Source organism: Polypterus senegalus, chromosome 10, assembly GCF_016835505.1.
Source record: "Polypterus senegalus isolate Bchr_013 chromosome 10, ASM1683550v1, whole genome shotgun sequence".
NCBI classification, from domain to species: domain Eukaryota; kingdom Metazoa; phylum Chordata; class Cladistia; order Polypteriformes; family Polypteridae; genus Polypterus; species Polypterus senegalus.
The window spans coordinates 121,387,312-121,406,118 of NC_053163.1; the positions used below are offsets into that span (position 1 = coordinate 121,387,312).

General features: G+C 34.9%; 1 protein-coding gene across 2 annotated transcripts in view; it reads right to left on the reverse strand.

Moving 5' to 3' along the window:
• Positions 1 to 18,807, reverse strand: part of lrch2 (leucine-rich repeats and calponin homology (CH) domain containing 2) — a 161,757-nt gene that overhangs the window by 42,073 nt on the left and 100,877 nt on the right. For both annotated transcript variants that reach the window (XM_039766492.1, XM_039766491.1), the window contains exons 6-10: positions 18,246 to 18,376; positions 12,784 to 12,871; positions 9,076 to 9,178; positions 7,141 to 7,244; positions 6,518 to 6,585 (exon numbers count right to left, since the gene is read on the reverse strand). In XM_039766492.1, coding sequence (XP_039622426.1) covers positions 6,518 to 6,585; positions 7,141 to 7,244; positions 9,076 to 9,178; positions 12,784 to 12,871; positions 18,246 to 18,376 — 494 coding nt within the window. The remainder of the gene's footprint in view (positions 1 to 6,517; positions 6,586 to 7,140; positions 7,245 to 9,075; positions 9,179 to 12,783; positions 12,872 to 18,245; positions 18,377 to 18,807) is intronic.

Here is an 18,807-nt window from a genome sequence, read left to right on the forward strand (position 1 = left end):
TTGTTTAGTCCTAAATGACCAGAAGTGATTGCCTGCATAACAAACAACCTTATACAGACAGCAAACACAAAAGTTAGCACTGACAGGATAAAGCAGACACACAATCGTGGGTGAATAATTTCTTCATGGTATCTTGTTGAACAAACAGACACTGCAATGTCTATGGAGATAATAAACTTTAATTACAAGTACTATAAAATCATACAAACTCTTACAGACTCAAATCAAATGTATGTTTTTATTATATAATAATTAGGGGCTCTGCCCCCTGCTCGCTTTGCTTGCCAATCTCCAGGTGGGCGCTATGCACTAGCCACTTTGCGGCTCTGCCAATCGCGTAAGGGGAAGCAGATGTACAATTTAAACAGATTGATATTTTCATGGGAATTGTTACATATGCATGATAGAACTAACTATTTTACATTACAGCGAGTAATTAACCATAGTATAAAAGAGTAAAACACAATAAATTGAAAGAAAATTATTTTTCATGTTCCGTTAGCGGTATTAATTATATTATATGTTTTCATTCCAATTGGCTTTGAAATGAACACACAAATACTTCTTAAACTTACACTTTTACTGCAAAAACTTATTTGGAATTAACTTTTAGTCAATATCACATTGAATTTTGACTCCGTGTTTGGACTTACATTGTGACAACGAAGTGTACAGTATAACTGCCCGTGAGTTAATATCGATTTTTTCTCTCTAATAAATAAACCAACTTTTTTGAATGTTTGTCCCTGTGATTTGTTAATTGTCATAGTAAAAGCTATTCTAACAGGAAACTACAAACGTTTTAATACAAATGGCATAACAAGATCTACTTTGGTGTCTAAAATTATAAGCGGAAGATGTACTACCTTACCTTTCTTGTCACCTGTTAAAATTTTACATGCTAGAATTGTTCGGCCAATTTTGAATACCACTAATCTTGTCCTATTGTATAGTCCATCACTCATACATAAATTATGCAATAACATTACAACACACCCTTCTTTCAACAGTAATTCGGCCAGTGGAAGACCGGGCGTTGTTAATGGTTATCGATATTCTACGGGATATTGTAAGTTGATGTTTTCATCTTCCGCACCCTGTAGTATAGCGGGTCCACAGCTTTCTCGTCAAAGGCCAATTTTAAATAAATAATCACCGTGCTCGCGGCTTAGAGACGGGGTGTGGTGGTGTTTGGCTGTGTGGGTCTCGGGATGATTCGTGTCAAGGGTGTATCTCACCTAGTGCACAGGTGAGAAATCATCCACGTCTGTGATTATCCTGGGAACTGCTGATTGGCCGCAACTGCCACATTCTTAATTAAATAGAAGCTCGAGGCGGCTGGAAGGTGATTGAACGGAAAGAGAAAGAGACGGAGGTAGCTGGAAGGAAGTAAGGAGAAAGCTGGTGTGAGAAAGAAAGAGAGAGAGAGCGCGTGAGAAGGAGATTGTGCGAATGAGCGAGAGCAGGCTCGAATGCAGTTGGACTTTGGGCCCTAGTGAGGTGTTTATCTAACACCTAGGGCAGTTGATTGTAGTCGCTCCCGCTGAGCATTTGGAGAAGAGCAGGAGTGACTAGTGAGGGAGGTGACTCGCCGTGGAAGCAAGCGGGAGTCAGGAGACTTGAGCAGATAATCTCCAACATGGGAGTCCTGGCCATTGGAGAGAAGCTAAGTCCTGGTCTGGGATGAGTGTGTGACTGAAGTTAGGATCCGAAGGCCTCCAGACCTGTGTGACTGAAAGAAGGTCAGCTGCAGAGAGAGCGTCTCGTCTGCTGCAGGGCCCAAACGGGAGAAGCAGGTGAGACACTAGTGTAGAAAAAGCACCGGGCATGTCATTTCATTGTGTTAAAGGACTGCTTCTAGCAACGTTTTAACCTCGGTTTTTAAAGGATTGTTTTTTTTTGGAATTAGTTTTAAACCTCCACATTTGTTTTAAGGGATTATTTATTTAATGACTCTTTTTGATAAAGCACTGCACTTTGTGGACACTTTGTTTTTTTGTTGTTGTTGGATTTTAAATAAAAGCACCTTTGCACATTTGTACATCATCCCCTTGCTATGTTACCTCACTGTCTAGCTCATCGGTAACATTACCAACAGTGTTGGGTTCAAGGGCTCCCGAACAGCAGATGGGAGCATGGAGCTGAACCTGCATCGTCACACACCCTCACCATCAACTGTTTCGACATAGTCTATTGATATGCATTCAACCAATTTTCTGTGTAACCGATTGACAATTTTCGCATTAATCTGTTTGACTTAATCATTTCTCGGTGCTAGGATTGCCCATGTACTAAGTTCTTCTGTTGATAACCCTTTGGGATGAAATTCTTCAATAAGATTTGGACATAATAAGTCTTCTTTTATTGGGAAGTGAAAGTGAAAAACACAAAAATTTATAAGAGCTGAGAGTGCAGGAACTGTGTCTGACAAAACCATTCACACGAATGAGGGGTGAGAGGACCATGGGCATGGGGCATTAACCGGAAATGTTTAACAGGAGGGCGAGACCCGCTTTATCAACTTGAAAAAATCTCTTGGTAATAGTCTAGTCTCAAGATTTTCTTTTTTAATACAGAGAACAGAATCATAGCTCACTACTCAAAGTGCTACGCTAAGGGAGGACCTGAGACTCAAACCTATGACCTCCTTGGCTGTGAGGTAGCTGCTCTACGCTGTGCACCACATGTGCATTGCGGCAAGAGGGCTGCATTTCCACTGTGATACATGCTTGTCTATCAGATATAACCAGTTGAAAATGAAACATGCAAATGCACACATGCATGGAAACGTCTTTATTTATTTCCAGACTGATATTTGGACTTCAGTTTTTAGCCACAACTCATTTGAACGATTTCATTGTATTTGGTTTTATTCTTGAATAAAAGCACACTTATTTTTCTATAACTTGTGTGAACGTGTTTATTTGATATTTGGACTTCAGTCTTTACACATTGTACACTTCACATTAACATTATGTCGTCATTACGATAACATGAAAAACTTTCTGTTTTAGCTTTGTGAACAACTTTTGTTGCCTCACACTTTGTGTCATCAACACAGACTTAGAATGTGAGAATTTTGTTGTGTGATGGCTTCAGCTGGATGAATGGAGAATGGGTGAGTGTAGGCTGCATGCTGCTAATTGACACATTTGAAAAATAAAAGCTCTTATCGGCTGGCAATTAGCGCAGTGATAAAAAGTTGCAAGGAAAATTAAGGTGATCTGGAATGTTAAAGACCAGGGGCCTCATGTATAACGCAGTGCGTAGAACTCGCACTATAACATGGCGTAAGCACAAAAGCCGAAATGTGCTTACGCACAGAAAAATCCAGATGCAGGAATCTGTGCGTACGCCAACTTCCACGTTCTTCCGCTACATAAATCCCGGTCAGCGTGAAAACTAACGCTCGTGCACGCGCATTTTGTAACGCCCTAAATCCTCCCAGAATTACGCCTATTTGAATATGCAAATCAATATAAATCGCCCTTAAGCGCAGCCTTCTGTGAAAAGACAATGGGAAAAGCACGGGGAAAATATAAGAATTTCAGCGAATACCAAGTGGAGGCAAAGGAAAAACATACTATTTGTTCAAATAAACCGTGGTATAATCAACAAAATGAAGTTGATCGAGTGACATAGCGTGTTGGAGAAACTTGAAAGCTCACATTCACAAAATCGCACAGTGCCGGAAATAAAAAGAAGTCACATATCAAAGTTGCCGTGAAAAGAAGAGTTGTAAGCCCACTGTCTGAGTGTCATATGAAAGCTTATTAGGGTACAGAGAAAAGGCACGAAATGTCAACTTCAATCTCGACATTTCCACTTTAATCACGTAGTTTATTTTGTCATTTAGTAGAACATTATAAACTTCATCTTAAAATCGTTTAATTAACCAGTTTCTCAAAATTACATTATCAAAAATCGTAATTAAAGTAGCACGTTAAATGCTTTGTTTTGTATTTGATCTTCTACTCGTATGTGATCTATGTGTGTGAATCACTACTTGCTTCTTAAACTGTCTCTCTTCCTCCAACTGGACACAGAGTCCATTACATTTGTGATATTACAGCTCTCTGAATAACTAAAATACTGAGATGTATACGTGATGTCATTTTCATGATGATAGGAGCTAAAGCACATTATTAAACATGTGTTTCATGAGCCTCGTGCTCATGACAAGCATTTATCTTTTGTCGAAATTTGTCGCATGCGTTTTTAGCTGTGTTGTTATTTTCTCTTTCTGTTTTATATTCAATATATATTGACGTGGCCGCCCAAGAGTCCTTGCTTTTCTTTCCCCAAGTAACCGATCGCCACACAATCAGCTCTGTAATAGACGTTAAGCCATCTGTAAGCTTAGCCGATTCTTCAAAACGCTTAAAGAACATTGAAATATCTTCGTAGTACATGTTTAATTATTCTATCCTTCACGACACTCCCAGTGAAGAATATAGATTATTTAAATGAAGTTAAAGTTTTATGTGTATAATTTAACAAACATATTTTGCTGCATTTCACCTTAAAATGATATCGTCATCATATGTAAATACGCGCTTTATAAAGTGGCCCAGGTTGTGAGATATAACTGTAGTGCAAGTTTACAGTGGGGTGATTGTACTTATAAGTACAAACCGTTCTACAAGGAGCAATTGATTGAGTGCATTTAAAGTTCTTGGGATTAAACTGTTTCTGAACCGCGAGGTCTGTACAGGAAAGGCTTTAAAACATTTTGCAGTGGCTGAAGTAGCGTGTCCTTAAAGCTGTATACCGATAATTCTCTTTCCGATCAGCTGCTGCTGTGATTCACACTCAGATACAGTGATATAAATACTCCGAGTCGTGCAGTGAGAGTAATATGGAAAAAGATGATCCGCTGTGGCAACTCCTAACGGGAGGAGCTGAAAGAAGAAGAAGAAGTGAGAGTAACAACGCTAAAGCAGTTATGGTATTTGGAATACTATGGCTGGTTCCTGGACCATTATATTGTTACGAGTTAATTACAATCAGATGCATTACACTAATAAACAATATGCGGTTAGTTTCTGTGTATTTATAAAGCGCCATGAAAATAATGAGTAACCACACAGGAACAGTAGCACTGCTTTGACGCTGGGTGCCGCCAGTTTGCAAAACCGAGCGGAGAACTTGCGTACGACAAGGCATGAGGTACCGTGGAAAAGTGCGTGGCTTTACGCCAAGTGTAGGTTTTATACATCGCTTTATACATTTGAACATGGAAAAGTTCTTACGCAACATTTCTGTGCGTACGCACCGTTTATACATGAGGCCCCAGAAAACCTGAGGAAAAATAATACAAAAGTGTCGAGCCCTTAGGTGTATACTATAAAAGTATAGCTCTTAATTAGTGTCACCAACAAATCTTCAGTCTTTGTCTTATGTATCATGTAACATTGTCTTGGCTTTTCTTTCATCCGGTTTAGGAGAAGTATGCATTACATGGAAAAATAAGTTTCACAATTATGCAAATACACTGCTAAGTAATGAAAAGCTGCTAAATAACTGGCAGCTTTTCAGCGCTTCTTGTTCTTTTAATTAGTGTACAACTTACCTGTCTATACCCGTGTTGCTGTGTAATTTCAGAAATGCAAATTTTATCAGTCACCTGAACACCTGAACCTAAACATACATACAAAGTTATTCTACATTGAAGGTATTTGGCTAACCATCTTCCCATGTACAGTATGCAAACACATACTTTATTTTCCTACAGAGTGTTAAAAAAGCTAATTTTCATATCTGAGTCTGTTGGACATGAGGCTGCTGTACCTGCCCATACACCACTATGTGTGGGAGTGTGGCATAGTGATTAAGGGATTGCACTTTAACTCTGGAGACCTGGGTTCAAATCCTGCTATTGACATAGTGTGTGACCAATAGCAAGTTACTTCACCTGCCTTTGTTCCAACTGGAAAAACAAAAAGAAATGTAACCAATTGTATCTCAAATGTTATGAGCCACCTTGGATAAAGGTGTCAACTAAATAAGCAAATAACAAAATTTGATAGTGTATTATAGAAATATGGTTCCTATAGAGCCTACTATTTTCATTCTAACAAAAGGCTGAAAAGATGTCATATATGACAAGCCCCCTTGTACCAAATTGTCTGTAAAAATCATCCCAAATTTCAGAACATTGATCAAAACAAAATATATGTACTACAGTTTAACTTTAACAGTCATGGGTAACTTAGGTAATGGATAACTGCTGTTTCTTAGAAAAATTAAAGACAAATTGCACATTTTATATTTTCAGGTCAGCAGAGGGGTAAAATGAATTTGATATTTACAGATTATTGCATAACAGACAGCTGTTGCAGGGATTTTTCTCTTTCCTTAGGTCTTCCAGTCCATTTACCAGAACCAATTGATAAAAATAAATTTCAGGCATACAGTAATGTACTGAAATACATTTATGATATCTTCTACATATGATTTGCCTAACATGTACAGAAAATAATACGTTTTCCTCTTCTTTGCATTTTTCAAATCCTACCTTGAGCCCTCTCTCCAATCTTCAGTCTCATCAATTTGATGTGATTTACTCAACACTCTTCCTAGCTCCTAAAAAAAGTAATAAGCAAGATTCTGTGATTGTTGAGCTCCTTACCATTTGATTATCACAAATTATATAAGAGTTCCTGTAATTTTCATTATTAGTTAAGTTTATAATCTGTTGAATTGCTCATTATTTTATTCAGTCTTTTAACAACTGTTTTAATTGTTTTATATGATTAGTGTTCATAATCATCAATTACAACCATAAAATAAACTTGCTATCTATATTTTCCTATGGAACAGACACAGGATTATATGTTCTAAATTAAGCATTTTACCATTTTAATAAACTTAGACTTATTTGCTTATTTGTAAAAATTAAATATTTTTGTGTTTGTTAGACAGAATTCATCTTAATGGCACAGAACTCATATTTTAATGAAGAATGTACAATAATTAAAAAAATAATCACACTGCAAATTGAGAATATCAGATTAACAACTGCAGTTTTTCCCGTATAAGGAAGCTTATATGTAACAACTGGATATCACTGTGTTTGCTAACAATAGTATCTTTAATCCACAAGTATAATTATAAACATTTACTAAACAGTTTCAATACCTTCATACAAGACAAAAATGGTCCACTAAGTTGAACATCTCCAGGTTCTGATATCGGAGTGTCTTCCTCTGCATTAGGATCAATATAGTCATATGGCTCATGATCTTAAAAAAAGAAAGGAACAATATTTCCATTTGTGTTATTGTCAAATGAGTATATAAAAGCACATTTTACATTTTAATGCTCTTCCTTTCTGTAAAAATACTTCTTATTTAAAGCTACTGTTTTAAAAACCAATAATTCATTTAATTTTATTTCCTTCTTCAACATACAAATACTCTTAACAGGAAAAAAAAAACATAGTCTAGAATAACCACCTGTAAAATGACTGTAATGCAGGATAGCATCTGATTATTTTATTTATTTATTTTTTCCTGTGTTGCTAAGATCGTCAACTGTTTTTAATCAGAAAACAGAGTTATACAAAGTAGATTTGGCAAATTGTAAGATAATTATTTACTTGTGTAATGCTATTGCCATATGGACTGTGAAAGGCTAATAGAGGAAATATGCTAAGTGCAATATAAGTTTGCTACAGTAAAGTGGCATTGCTTAAAGATATTATAGATCTAAAAAACTTGCTGTTAGGTGAACTAGCATCTCTAAAATTTCATTCAAGAAACCCCGAGTGGGTCTGTGTTTTAATTAGTGTTCCCTAATTTTAATTCTTATTTATTTTGCCTTTTTTCTCTTTCTTCATCATTTAAAGCACTTTGAGCTACATTGTTTGTATGAAAATGTGCTATATAAATAAATGTTGTTGTTGTTTACCTGCAATATGTTACATTCAGAAGCAGTTACTTCAAATCATGGAAGAACACAGAAAACACTGTGAATGTGAACTTGAAGTATTTGTGACACTATGTTACTAAAATAAATCTCAATAAATACCTTTCCTAAATATTTAAGGCCACCGTTAATGTAAACATGTTAATAAACAACAACACAGTGATGCAGTGGTCAAGTGAAGTGGTTGCACTGCTGCCTTGTAAGGAGGATTCTGGAAGTCACGTCCCAAGTGTTCGCTGTGTGGAGTTTGCATGTTGGTCCACTAGGGTTTGCTCTAGTGTCCTCCAACAGTACAAAGATGGGTTAGGTAGACAGGCGATGCAAAATCATCCCCTCATGTATGTGTGTTTGTTCGCCCTGCAATTTGGTTGGCACCCTGTCCAGGGATTATTCCTTCCTGTGCCTGTAGGCTCTAGCTGCCCCTTGCCCTGGATAAGCAGGTTTTGAGGATGGATGGATGAATGGATACTATAATCTGTCATGCCCAAAGCAACTTTCACTGGAATGTCGCAAATCTTTAACAGATAGAGAAATACAATTACAAGTTAGTTCACTGCTTCAGATTTAGCTTGAGAGGTTACTTGTAGAGGAGTATGTTGTATACAGCATTTTCCTCTTTTACACGCCCAAAGGCCGCTGTCAACAAAAAAGATCTGCCTGCCTGTACAAACAGCAGAGTGTCAGTCTGAACAAATCATAAGACACACATTCCCCTATTGCAAAATATAGAAAGAAAATGTGATGTGTTTCTTTGATAAAGCAAGTAAATAATTGAAAAAGCTTCAACTCTGAAATCTGTTAACTAAGTTGCACACTTTTATAATGCTATGCTAACATTTTCTATCTTAAAATAAGAAAATGTTTATTTTGTCAAAATTTAAATATGCAGGCAAACAAACTCTAACACAATGTTTTAATGTCATTTAATATCTTTGCACTTTACGTATATGCGAACACACCTAAAAAGATTTCAAAAGTGAATTTAACAGGTGTCCAATGATAGCTTGCCTCTTTATTCCACAACATGCACACCTGCAGTTTATTAATAAATGTTTCTATCTAGTATCTGCAGACCTTTTAAAAAGTGTTACTGTACAATAACTTAATACAAGTGGTGACAACACAGTTGTTTTTGAAATAATCTACCTTTGTCAGACTTTGTTCCAATGGAATGATTGTCAGTTTTCACCTGGTCACGTGTGGTTTCTGATACCTGAGAATGTAGACTGATTGTGTCATCATCTGACGGCTGAAAAAAAAAACTGGTGTAAAAAGCTTCACATAATATTCACATGCAAAATATAACATCATATTTAAAAAAAAACACTTTAAGAAATACTAAAAAAAAATTAGTTATTATTCATCATTATAACATTTGCCCTCTGATATTCATTTTCATTAACACTAAAAGAAAACTCAAAATCAAAAGATGTGGGTCATCACAGAGAGTTATCACAGAAGACAAATCAATGAACATTGTACATGCATTTAAAGAAACAGACATAGTTATAATGAAGCTTAACATTTGTTAATACAACTAAAATATGCTACTAATTGTTAAATATAAAGCACAACAGCACATACTATGCAAGGAAAAAACATTATTGCAGTAACACTGGGGAACAGCTGTCTTCTAGGATTCACTGATGCCATGTGCAACTTGAATTAATTTGAACATTTTTGCTATAAAATCACTGCATTACATTCCTAAAATTGACCTTATTTGTTAGGATAACCTATATAAACAAAAGTTCCAAAGTCCTAGTTTAAGAATGTTAACATTATTTTAAAGTCATATATTTAAATATACTCTGTTGAAATGACAAAATGTGAACACATACTATATAGTATTTTACTGTTAAACAACAGCAGAAATTAAAATCTCTAAATCAGTGTTGAAAGATAACACATTTGCCATCACAAATAATTCTTGTTATTGGCTTGTTTACCTAGAAGTGAATCAGCAAACCTCAATTTCTTCCTTAGATGTGAAAAAAAAACTAAATAGGAAACATTGTACAAGATAGAAATTCTCACTGAAATAGAAACATCAACAGGTATTATTACACATTCTTCTGCTCCACCGATTGAAGTCAGAAAATTAGTATGGCTGGCCTTCAAAACCGGTATAGACTTCTACATAAAACATTTGTAACCTCAAAAAGACAAGGGAGAATAAAATACTACAACATTCTCACTTCTACCACATCTAACTTTTTCTCCAGCACTACCTTTACTGCTTATGACTCAGCTCTATAATTCATTGGTTGTCTTATCACTTTCTTAAAAACCCTGCTTTTAGCTTCTGCCTTAATTCTTTGATCATACAATACAGTACTCCACAATACATATGTAAATATTTTTATTATGGTATTAATACATGATATATCTGCCATCTGGTGGCAAATAAAAGAATGACTTGATCTTCAGGTTTTCAAGGTATACGTAGAAAAAGTTTCATACTTGCAGTAAACAAGAACAATTTTCTTCAGCATTACCTTTACTGCTCATGGCTCAGCTCTATAGTTCATTGGTTGTCTTATCACTGTCTTAAAAACCTTGTCTTTAACTTCTGCCTTAATTCTTTGATCACACAATACTCCACAATACATATGTAAATATTTTTATTATGGCATTATTATGGTATTAATACATGATCTATCTGCCATCTGGTGGCAAATAAAAGAATGACGTGATCTTCGGGTTTTCAAGGTATAGAAAAAGTTTCATACTTGCAGTACACATTAAGTGCTCTCAGGATAGAATTAATCATTTTGAGATGAGTGATGCAAAAAAGAGAATAGACTATTACTGTCAGATTTAAGAGGTCAGGGGAGTGAAAATTGATCAAATATGCTAGGCAATCATGATGAAATTCAATACTGGAATTTAAAACTGGCATTTCTGTTCCTTGATGCAGATCTAATCCCCTGCTCTGTGCTCCTCACTCTTCATGTTATTACATCAATGTAGCACATACGGTAAAATACTGCCACTTATTTATATCAATTTCAAGCTTCTTTTCATATACAGGCTAACTCACAAAACTATGTGCTAAATGGTAAAGGTATTTTTAGGAGTCTGATCCAAGACAACATCTTTTAATATATTTCTTTTCTGTTTAAGCAGTTTTCATAAAAATTGAGAATAAGTATTGTTAACCCTAGATGATCTGATACTTTGTAAATGTTTAAGTACCACAATTAAGAGAATAGTCCGTAATTTGGAAATATTTTGCTTTCAAAAGTGTACAGTGTAAACTGCTAAACCACTGCAGGCAAACAATTTTACATCCACTTAAAACTCAACTATACAGACCGGAATGAACAGTACATGAAAGTTAAGCAAGCAGCACTGAGTTCCAGTAACTTAAGTCCACAACACAGAAAACCATTACCTGTTTACACTAATGCACTCCCATACAGGGCACACTATCAAAAGTTAAATTAAAAAATGATCAACAGTCAGGGTAACAAAAGTCATCCCCTCCTGCAATTATTCTTCTTAGGTCATGCTGCATTCAATTTATTCTAAATATCACACAAAAATCACACTTGGTATGAAACAAGCAGTGCATTTTGCAACCACAACCAGTTTGTGGTTAAGCAGAACTATGGAAGCATGCCTGAAAATAACATTTGTTATATTGATGAGGAATATATGATAAGAAGCAGATGCTTGTAATACTGCTTCTTTAAAAGTGTGCACCTTTCATTACAACACCTTCTTTAGGATAGGGGACAGCACTGTTATTATCTAAATATTTCTCAAGCTTGGTATATAATAATATTGGTTCATTTAATGATTTTGTACACCAGAACTATCAGGTTGTGCTTACATTAACTTCTTAATCATACATTACTATCATTTAAGATTTATCATGTACTTTAATTTTTATATACACACATGCAACATTTATTTTATTAATAAAGTAGAACCCCAATTTAACATTTTCAAACATTTTACATTTTTGAATGACAAGTGATTGCTGTTTTTTCAGAAGAACATTAATTTTGGAAAAAAGGAGGAATGTTTGTGTTGTACTTAAATTTTATTTTATAAACTCTTGTATATCAGTAATTTACTATATTAAAAACAATGACATGAATTTTGCTTTATTATTATCATTACAAATTACAAAGAAACATTATTAAACACTTACATTTTTAACTTTTCAACTAATCTACCATTTAACAATTTAGTATTATTTTTTAAGTAGTTGCTTGCCCGATGATGGTTGTACTATACTGTGAAAACAGAATATAGGATATGCAGTTGGCAAGACAAGGTGCAATTTTTATTGTGGATTCCTCTCAGAGTCTAATGACATAGGAACTTATCAGCTGGAATCACTCTTTATCTTGTGGGTGTGCTCTGGTTGACATAGAGCTTCATTTACAGCAGGTTTCTGTCTTGTAGGGCATGACTTCAACATCCCAAACATATGCATGTTAGGCTGACCTTTTCCTCTAAACTGCTCCAGTCTGAGTGAGTGAGGTGAGTGTGTAAATGTCACCCCACAATTGAATATCACCACATATGGCCATTGTGACCCTGCACTTTGCAAAGCAGGAACAGATAAAAGATGGATATATTTGTTCAACTGATTGCCACAACCTTGACTTGCGATACACAAGAATGAAAATGAAGAGATGAGAGTGTAAGGTATTTCTGAATATGACGATTAACTACTGAAACAGAAGTTTTTATTGATCTAAAATTTTACTTTAAAAAGGTATTGCATTCTACTTTCATTTGTAGAAATGGTGGAAGTACTTTTAGCCATGAATGATATTTTTCATAATAAAAATATAGAAATAAAGACATAAAACCTAAAGTATACAGTATACTCACTTCTGTTGTAGAGAGTCTCTTGTCTCCATTATCGCTACCAATGCCTGAGTCAGGGCCATGATTTTTGTTTGGATAAAAGTCTTCTATGCTAAAGGCAAAATAATAATGAAAACTGAATAAAACACTACTCTGTAAATTAAAATTGTTTTTCAAAAAAGTACTTCAGGCACTATATTTATAAAAGTCATCTGTCACTCGTCATCCCACCTTCTGCTAACCTGGGGATAGACGGTGAATGTTAAACATGCTTGTCAGGCATGTTTTACTATACTGAAAAATCACTCTGAGAAAAAGCAAAGAACCGCTGATTAAGTAAAAAGAAACACATCCATTCATCCATTTTTCCAAATCTGCTTATCCAGGGTATGGTCACAGGGAAGCTGGAGCCTATCCTAGGAAGCATGGGGCATAAGGCAGGACCAATCCCTGGACACGGAACCAGTCCATCACAGGATTTACACACGTGCTAGGACCAATTTAACAACACCAATTCACATAACCCATATATGTGTTTGGACTGTATTGTATTAGCAAACCAATTTCAATCAGTGATGTATGATCTTTTTTCTAGGTTTGCCAAGTGACCCCTTGTGGTAACAACAATGCAAATTAAAGGAAGCTTAAGAAAACATTCATATTTATTAATATTTTACCCTGTAGCTCAATGGACTAAAAGATAAAGAATACAAAAGTATAATGAAGACTAAGCATTCAGTATTCACAAATTTTTCATTTTATCAGGAACTGTCAGTTGTGAATAATATTGACTCTTCTATAAGTGATATACTATTGAATTCTTTAGTTATTCTAAATCTCAATAGATTATACAAAATGACAACTTTACAAACATTGACTCTCACAAATAATTCTTTAATGTAGTGTAAATAGTTATGGGGAAAATAAATTTCACTTAATAGGAATATACCTTTGATGAAGTAAGTAGTTGTAGTAGTAGTAGTAGTGGCAGTAATTATTAAATCCATGCATTGGGAATATAACTGCTATATATGCTGATTGATGACAAATGTGACATGCTGTCAAATCTTCTGACAATACTAAACTTTATACGACAGTCTTCATTTGAGAGTGTCATAAACATTTGTGCTACGTGTGAAGCTCTTTAAATTGTATACATATTATCCTGATAAACTGTAAGAACCCAAACTATCCTCTTTTAAGTCAGTGGGAAACTGATGTGTTATACTATTTGAAATTGGAAAAAATCAAATACTCAGTTAGAGGATCCGTACAGACTTTTTTCAAAACATGGCAGGATCTAATCAGTAATATTTTAAAATAATCTCATAAAGCACAGAGAATCTATTAATTTAGGTATGTTTATAGGTCTTAAATTTCATGCTGTTTGGCTTGCTCTCTCTTAGGGGTGGGGATCGATTTGTTCTTAACTCAAATTTTCTTTATGTAAAACTAGATTGATTTGTATGGAATGTAATAAAATTAATAAAAATTAAAAATAAAAAAAATTAAAAAATTGTATACATGTGGACGAAGACGTCAGACAAGACAGCAGGTGTGGTTATAAAGCAGCTTTATTTTGCAATGTCACTGTGAGAAAAGTTTCAGAAAAGCAGACAATCAATATACATGATAGCGTCAGCACATACATCTGTAATGATATTCTGTGATATGTAACATAAAATAATCTACCTTTTACTCTTCTACTCCATTTTCCATGTTTTTAAACTATGAACAAGTTAATGTGGTCAAACTGAATGTACCTGTTGTTTTTATAGTTCTTTTTTTTCATTTCCACTTTTTAAAAGTTAATTCTGTTAAGGTGGTGTGACTAGTCACCTTGCTAATTATTACCTACTAGAGGCTGGCTATTAAAATCGCATAAATCATTCTTCTCATTGTTCAAAATTGATTCCTGTTCTGTGTTAAATTCATCTGTCTAGGCATGGGACTGGATTGAATTGGATTCTGTACTTCAGCTGCTGTATATATCTGAAGGGAAAAGAACAGCTAAAGAACTTTCTTGTAAAAAAGGCAAGTTTGTTTCAATGGAGAAGAAACTCTTAAAAAACCTAAATCAGTTAACAAAATATTTAGGGAAACTTCCATAAATGTATTTCAGATTTCTTTCACAGATGTCTCTGCATTGCACTTGACTATGCAATGCAACTTCTCAATGGTTCACAATGGTTCACATCTCCAATCTTAAAAATAGTAGCTTAAATGTACTTTGCCTTACATTATGGGAAAACTACAAAATGGGTAAAATCAATTTTCAAAAAGCATTCAACAAAAGACAATCAATAAAATCATCTGCTTTGATAAACATGGCAGTAAAATATTTTACAATTAAAACTATTCATAACAGATACAGTATATTTGAGCTCTGCACATAACATTCAAGGTAGAAAATGTATGCATAACTTAACATATAGCTGCATTCACTGCTTTTGTTAACTGATGTGAAAATTGGAGCATTTATGTTTTTTAGATACTTTATCAAACATTCACTTACAACATTTTTATTTATGAAACATTTTTGTGACAGTAAGTCATATTAAAAAAGGACAGCAATACAAGAGTGTGATTTCTATATTAGTATACTTCATTAAATATAAGCTTTTAACAGTACTTTACAATATCATGCAGTTAAAAAATAGCCCAAATAGGCAGATTCAAATTCAAGTGATTAAAAAATGGCATCGACTGAAATGGTGTTTTATGTTGTGGATTGTATCTTTGAATAATTCAAATTCAAATTTATTAAACATTAAATTTTTGTACAGCTCAAGGTAAATTTGTAGGCTGTTTTGGATCTTGATGGAGAGCTGTTCTGGAGCTTTGCCAATGAATTGAAGTATAAGAGAAATACTACATCATTAAAATGTGTAGATAATGTAAGTCATGGCATTGTTTACAGTGTAATGTAAGTATTGAGCAAATATGTGTTAACTCTATGCTTACAGATAGATGATTACATAATTCCTTTTCTCTTACATTAATTTCTAGATAAGTGACTTTTTGCATTTTTTATGAAATGGTGTTCGGACAAGTGAAAAATGAAAATATCCAAAATATACAATTTGAAGTAACCTCTCTTAAGATAAACATGAAACAGGATAATAACCCTTAAGTGAAATCACTTTCTGTTTTAAGATAGACAAATTCACAATTTCACTAATGCCTTTCAATGGGTGATTTTTAAATTTCTCAAAATAGTATAGCCCAGTCATTTTGGGGTGGCACAGAGGCACAGTAGTAGCACTGCTGTCTCACAGTAAGGCGACCGGGGTTCGCTTCCCGGGTCCTCCCTGCGTGGAGTTTGTATGTTCCCCTCGTGTCTGTGGGGGTTTTCTCTGAGTGCTCCAGTTTCCTCCCACAGTCCAAAGACATGCAGGTTAGGTGCACTGGCAATCCTAAATTGTCCCTAGAGTGTGGGTGTGTGTGTGTCCTGCGGTGGGATGGCACCCTGTCTGGGGTTTGTTCCTGCCTTGCGCCCTGTGTTGGCTGGGATTGGCTACAGCAGATCCTGTGACCCTGTGTTAGGATATAGCGGGTTGGATAATGACTGACTGACAGTAATTTTGAGATCTCTCAACAAAAGCTGAACTTTTTAGACAAACTCCCTTAAAGAATAAGTGGGCCAAACTTCAATCTTCAACAAAATCAATCTACTAGGATTATATTTGTTACATGAGGATGGGCAGCCAGACGGACATGACAATCACAGTAAATGCATCATACAAAAAAACACCTAGCGTCTTTCACGCCAAGTTCTGATGCAAAAATCTTTAAAATATTGGATCTACTATTGTTATACAAAAATGTCCAAACCAAACTCATTTTTAAAAGCATAACACAAAAAATTATTATCCAGTAATATAATTAAGAATTTCAGCTATAGTGGTGGCATCTAAATTTACAAGTGTTTTGAGCATGGAAAAAGTTGCTATATAAATACAACACATTTTTTATTGGGCTGTCAAAGTTGTAGCCCTGCACTCATTATGGTGTGTGATTAATTTCAGAAGTATAACGTGTTATTTGTTCCTTAATTACAATTACTGCATGTAATGTTCCACTTCCCCCCTTTGCTATCTAGAATAGTGTGCCAACAATGGATGAGAAAACCGAAATTTATTGATGCCTGCGTTCAATTTAAAACTCTCCCAGATGGTTCAAAGGACAAAAATGTTTATATCTGTGAATTTAGTGATGGTAGATATAAATATCATGGAAATGAAATGTCTTTGGCATAACTATTAAGAGCAAAATATGCCACTGTTAAAAACTAATGTTTAATCATCAAACTCTGCGCCAGGGTGGCACGGTGGCGCAGTGGTAGCGCTGCTGCCTCACAGTAAGGAGACCCGGGTTCGCTTCCTGGGTCCTCCCTGTGTGGAGTTTGTGTGTTCTCCCCGTGTCTGCGTGGGTTTCCTCTAGGTGCAGGTTCGGTGCACTGGTGATCCTAAATTGTCCCTATTGTGGGTGTGTGTATGTGCCCTGCCTGGGGATTTGTTCCTGCCTTGTGCCCTGGGATTGGCTCCAGCAGACCCCTGTGTTAGGATATAGCGGGTTGGATGATGACTTACTGACTCTGTGCCAGGCTACAGCTTATGGAATGAGAGATTTCAGTTTCAAATCTTTGTGCAAATGTTGCTATTATGGGTTACTGAGTGTATATTGATGGGCAAAAATGTCAAATGTATCCTTTTATATTTAAATCATCAACACAATAAATAAAATGTGCAGAAAGTGAAGGGTTCTGAATACTTTCTGAACCCACTGTAAATATATGAATCCACAATGCCCACTACACTAAAGAACTGTAAACATATTGTGTCACAATGTCTTTGTTTCAGGAATGGAGAGAAAGAAAATTATTTAACATGTATTGGATTTAAATACAGTATAAGCAACCAATCAAAAATAATAAAATATCCAGTAGGATAGCAGTGGTTTAGGAAACTTAATTAACTTAAGGCACCATTACCAAATACCTTTCAGATTCTAAAGAGTATTTGGCCTTCTCCTTCTTAAGTCAATTTATGTTATTTTTAAAACAAGACATTATTCCTTATTTTGTTATGGTACATTGGTTATAATTATTACAGATGAGCAAGATAAAATGACAAGCTTGCAGTGTTGTATAAGCTGTCACTATTCAATAAATAAACAAAGATTTTATACAAGTAAGTTTAAAGGGGATTGCATAGACTACTACTACTGTTACCTAGGTACATTGCAATGTGTGTCATGAAATAATGTCTGTGATGTACAGCTGAATTGGATTGGATCAAACTTTGTAAGAATGTATTTCAACATTGGAGAACTTCAAACGTTGATGTTTTACTGCTAATGTTATAGTACATACAGTAAAAAGAGAGAATTATTATATACTGAAGTCTAAGGAAATTAGTAATGCTGTGACTTGAAATAATTATAAATGATTAACCTTATCATTAGAACGTATTTAAGAAACTCACCTGTCTGTAAGAGGTTGAGAAAAATTCCTCTTTAGTAATGAAGGGAGGTCTAAAGAGTCAGGTTTTTTATCCATCCTGCACGCTTGAATATTCAGGTATTTAAATATGTGTATTCTACCCTTTAGGCAAATCTGTATGAGAAGAAATGTGCACACTCTTCATAAACATTTTAAATTAATTTTCATACTCTTTAGTTCTGTTTAAATTATATATTAAGACAGAATGAATCTCAAAACAGGAAATGGAGAAAGGCAATGCCCAATGCATGTATTTTCATATTCCACTCAAATACAAGTTTGCAGGAGCTGGAGACTATCCTAACAGCATCAGATATAAGGCATGAATCAACCCTGACCATAGCTCTATTAAAAATGTAATTATGTACAACTAAAGCAAAAACAAAGACTCTTGATATTATCACTTTTCAGAGTACCACACCCCTTATATATTTTCTATATTTTTTTGTTCCAGACATAAGAATGTAAAAAGCAATGGCCAGTAAGAAAAAGAGACCATTACCCATTTTTCTTTATAAAGGGAAAATTAAACAAGACAACAATCC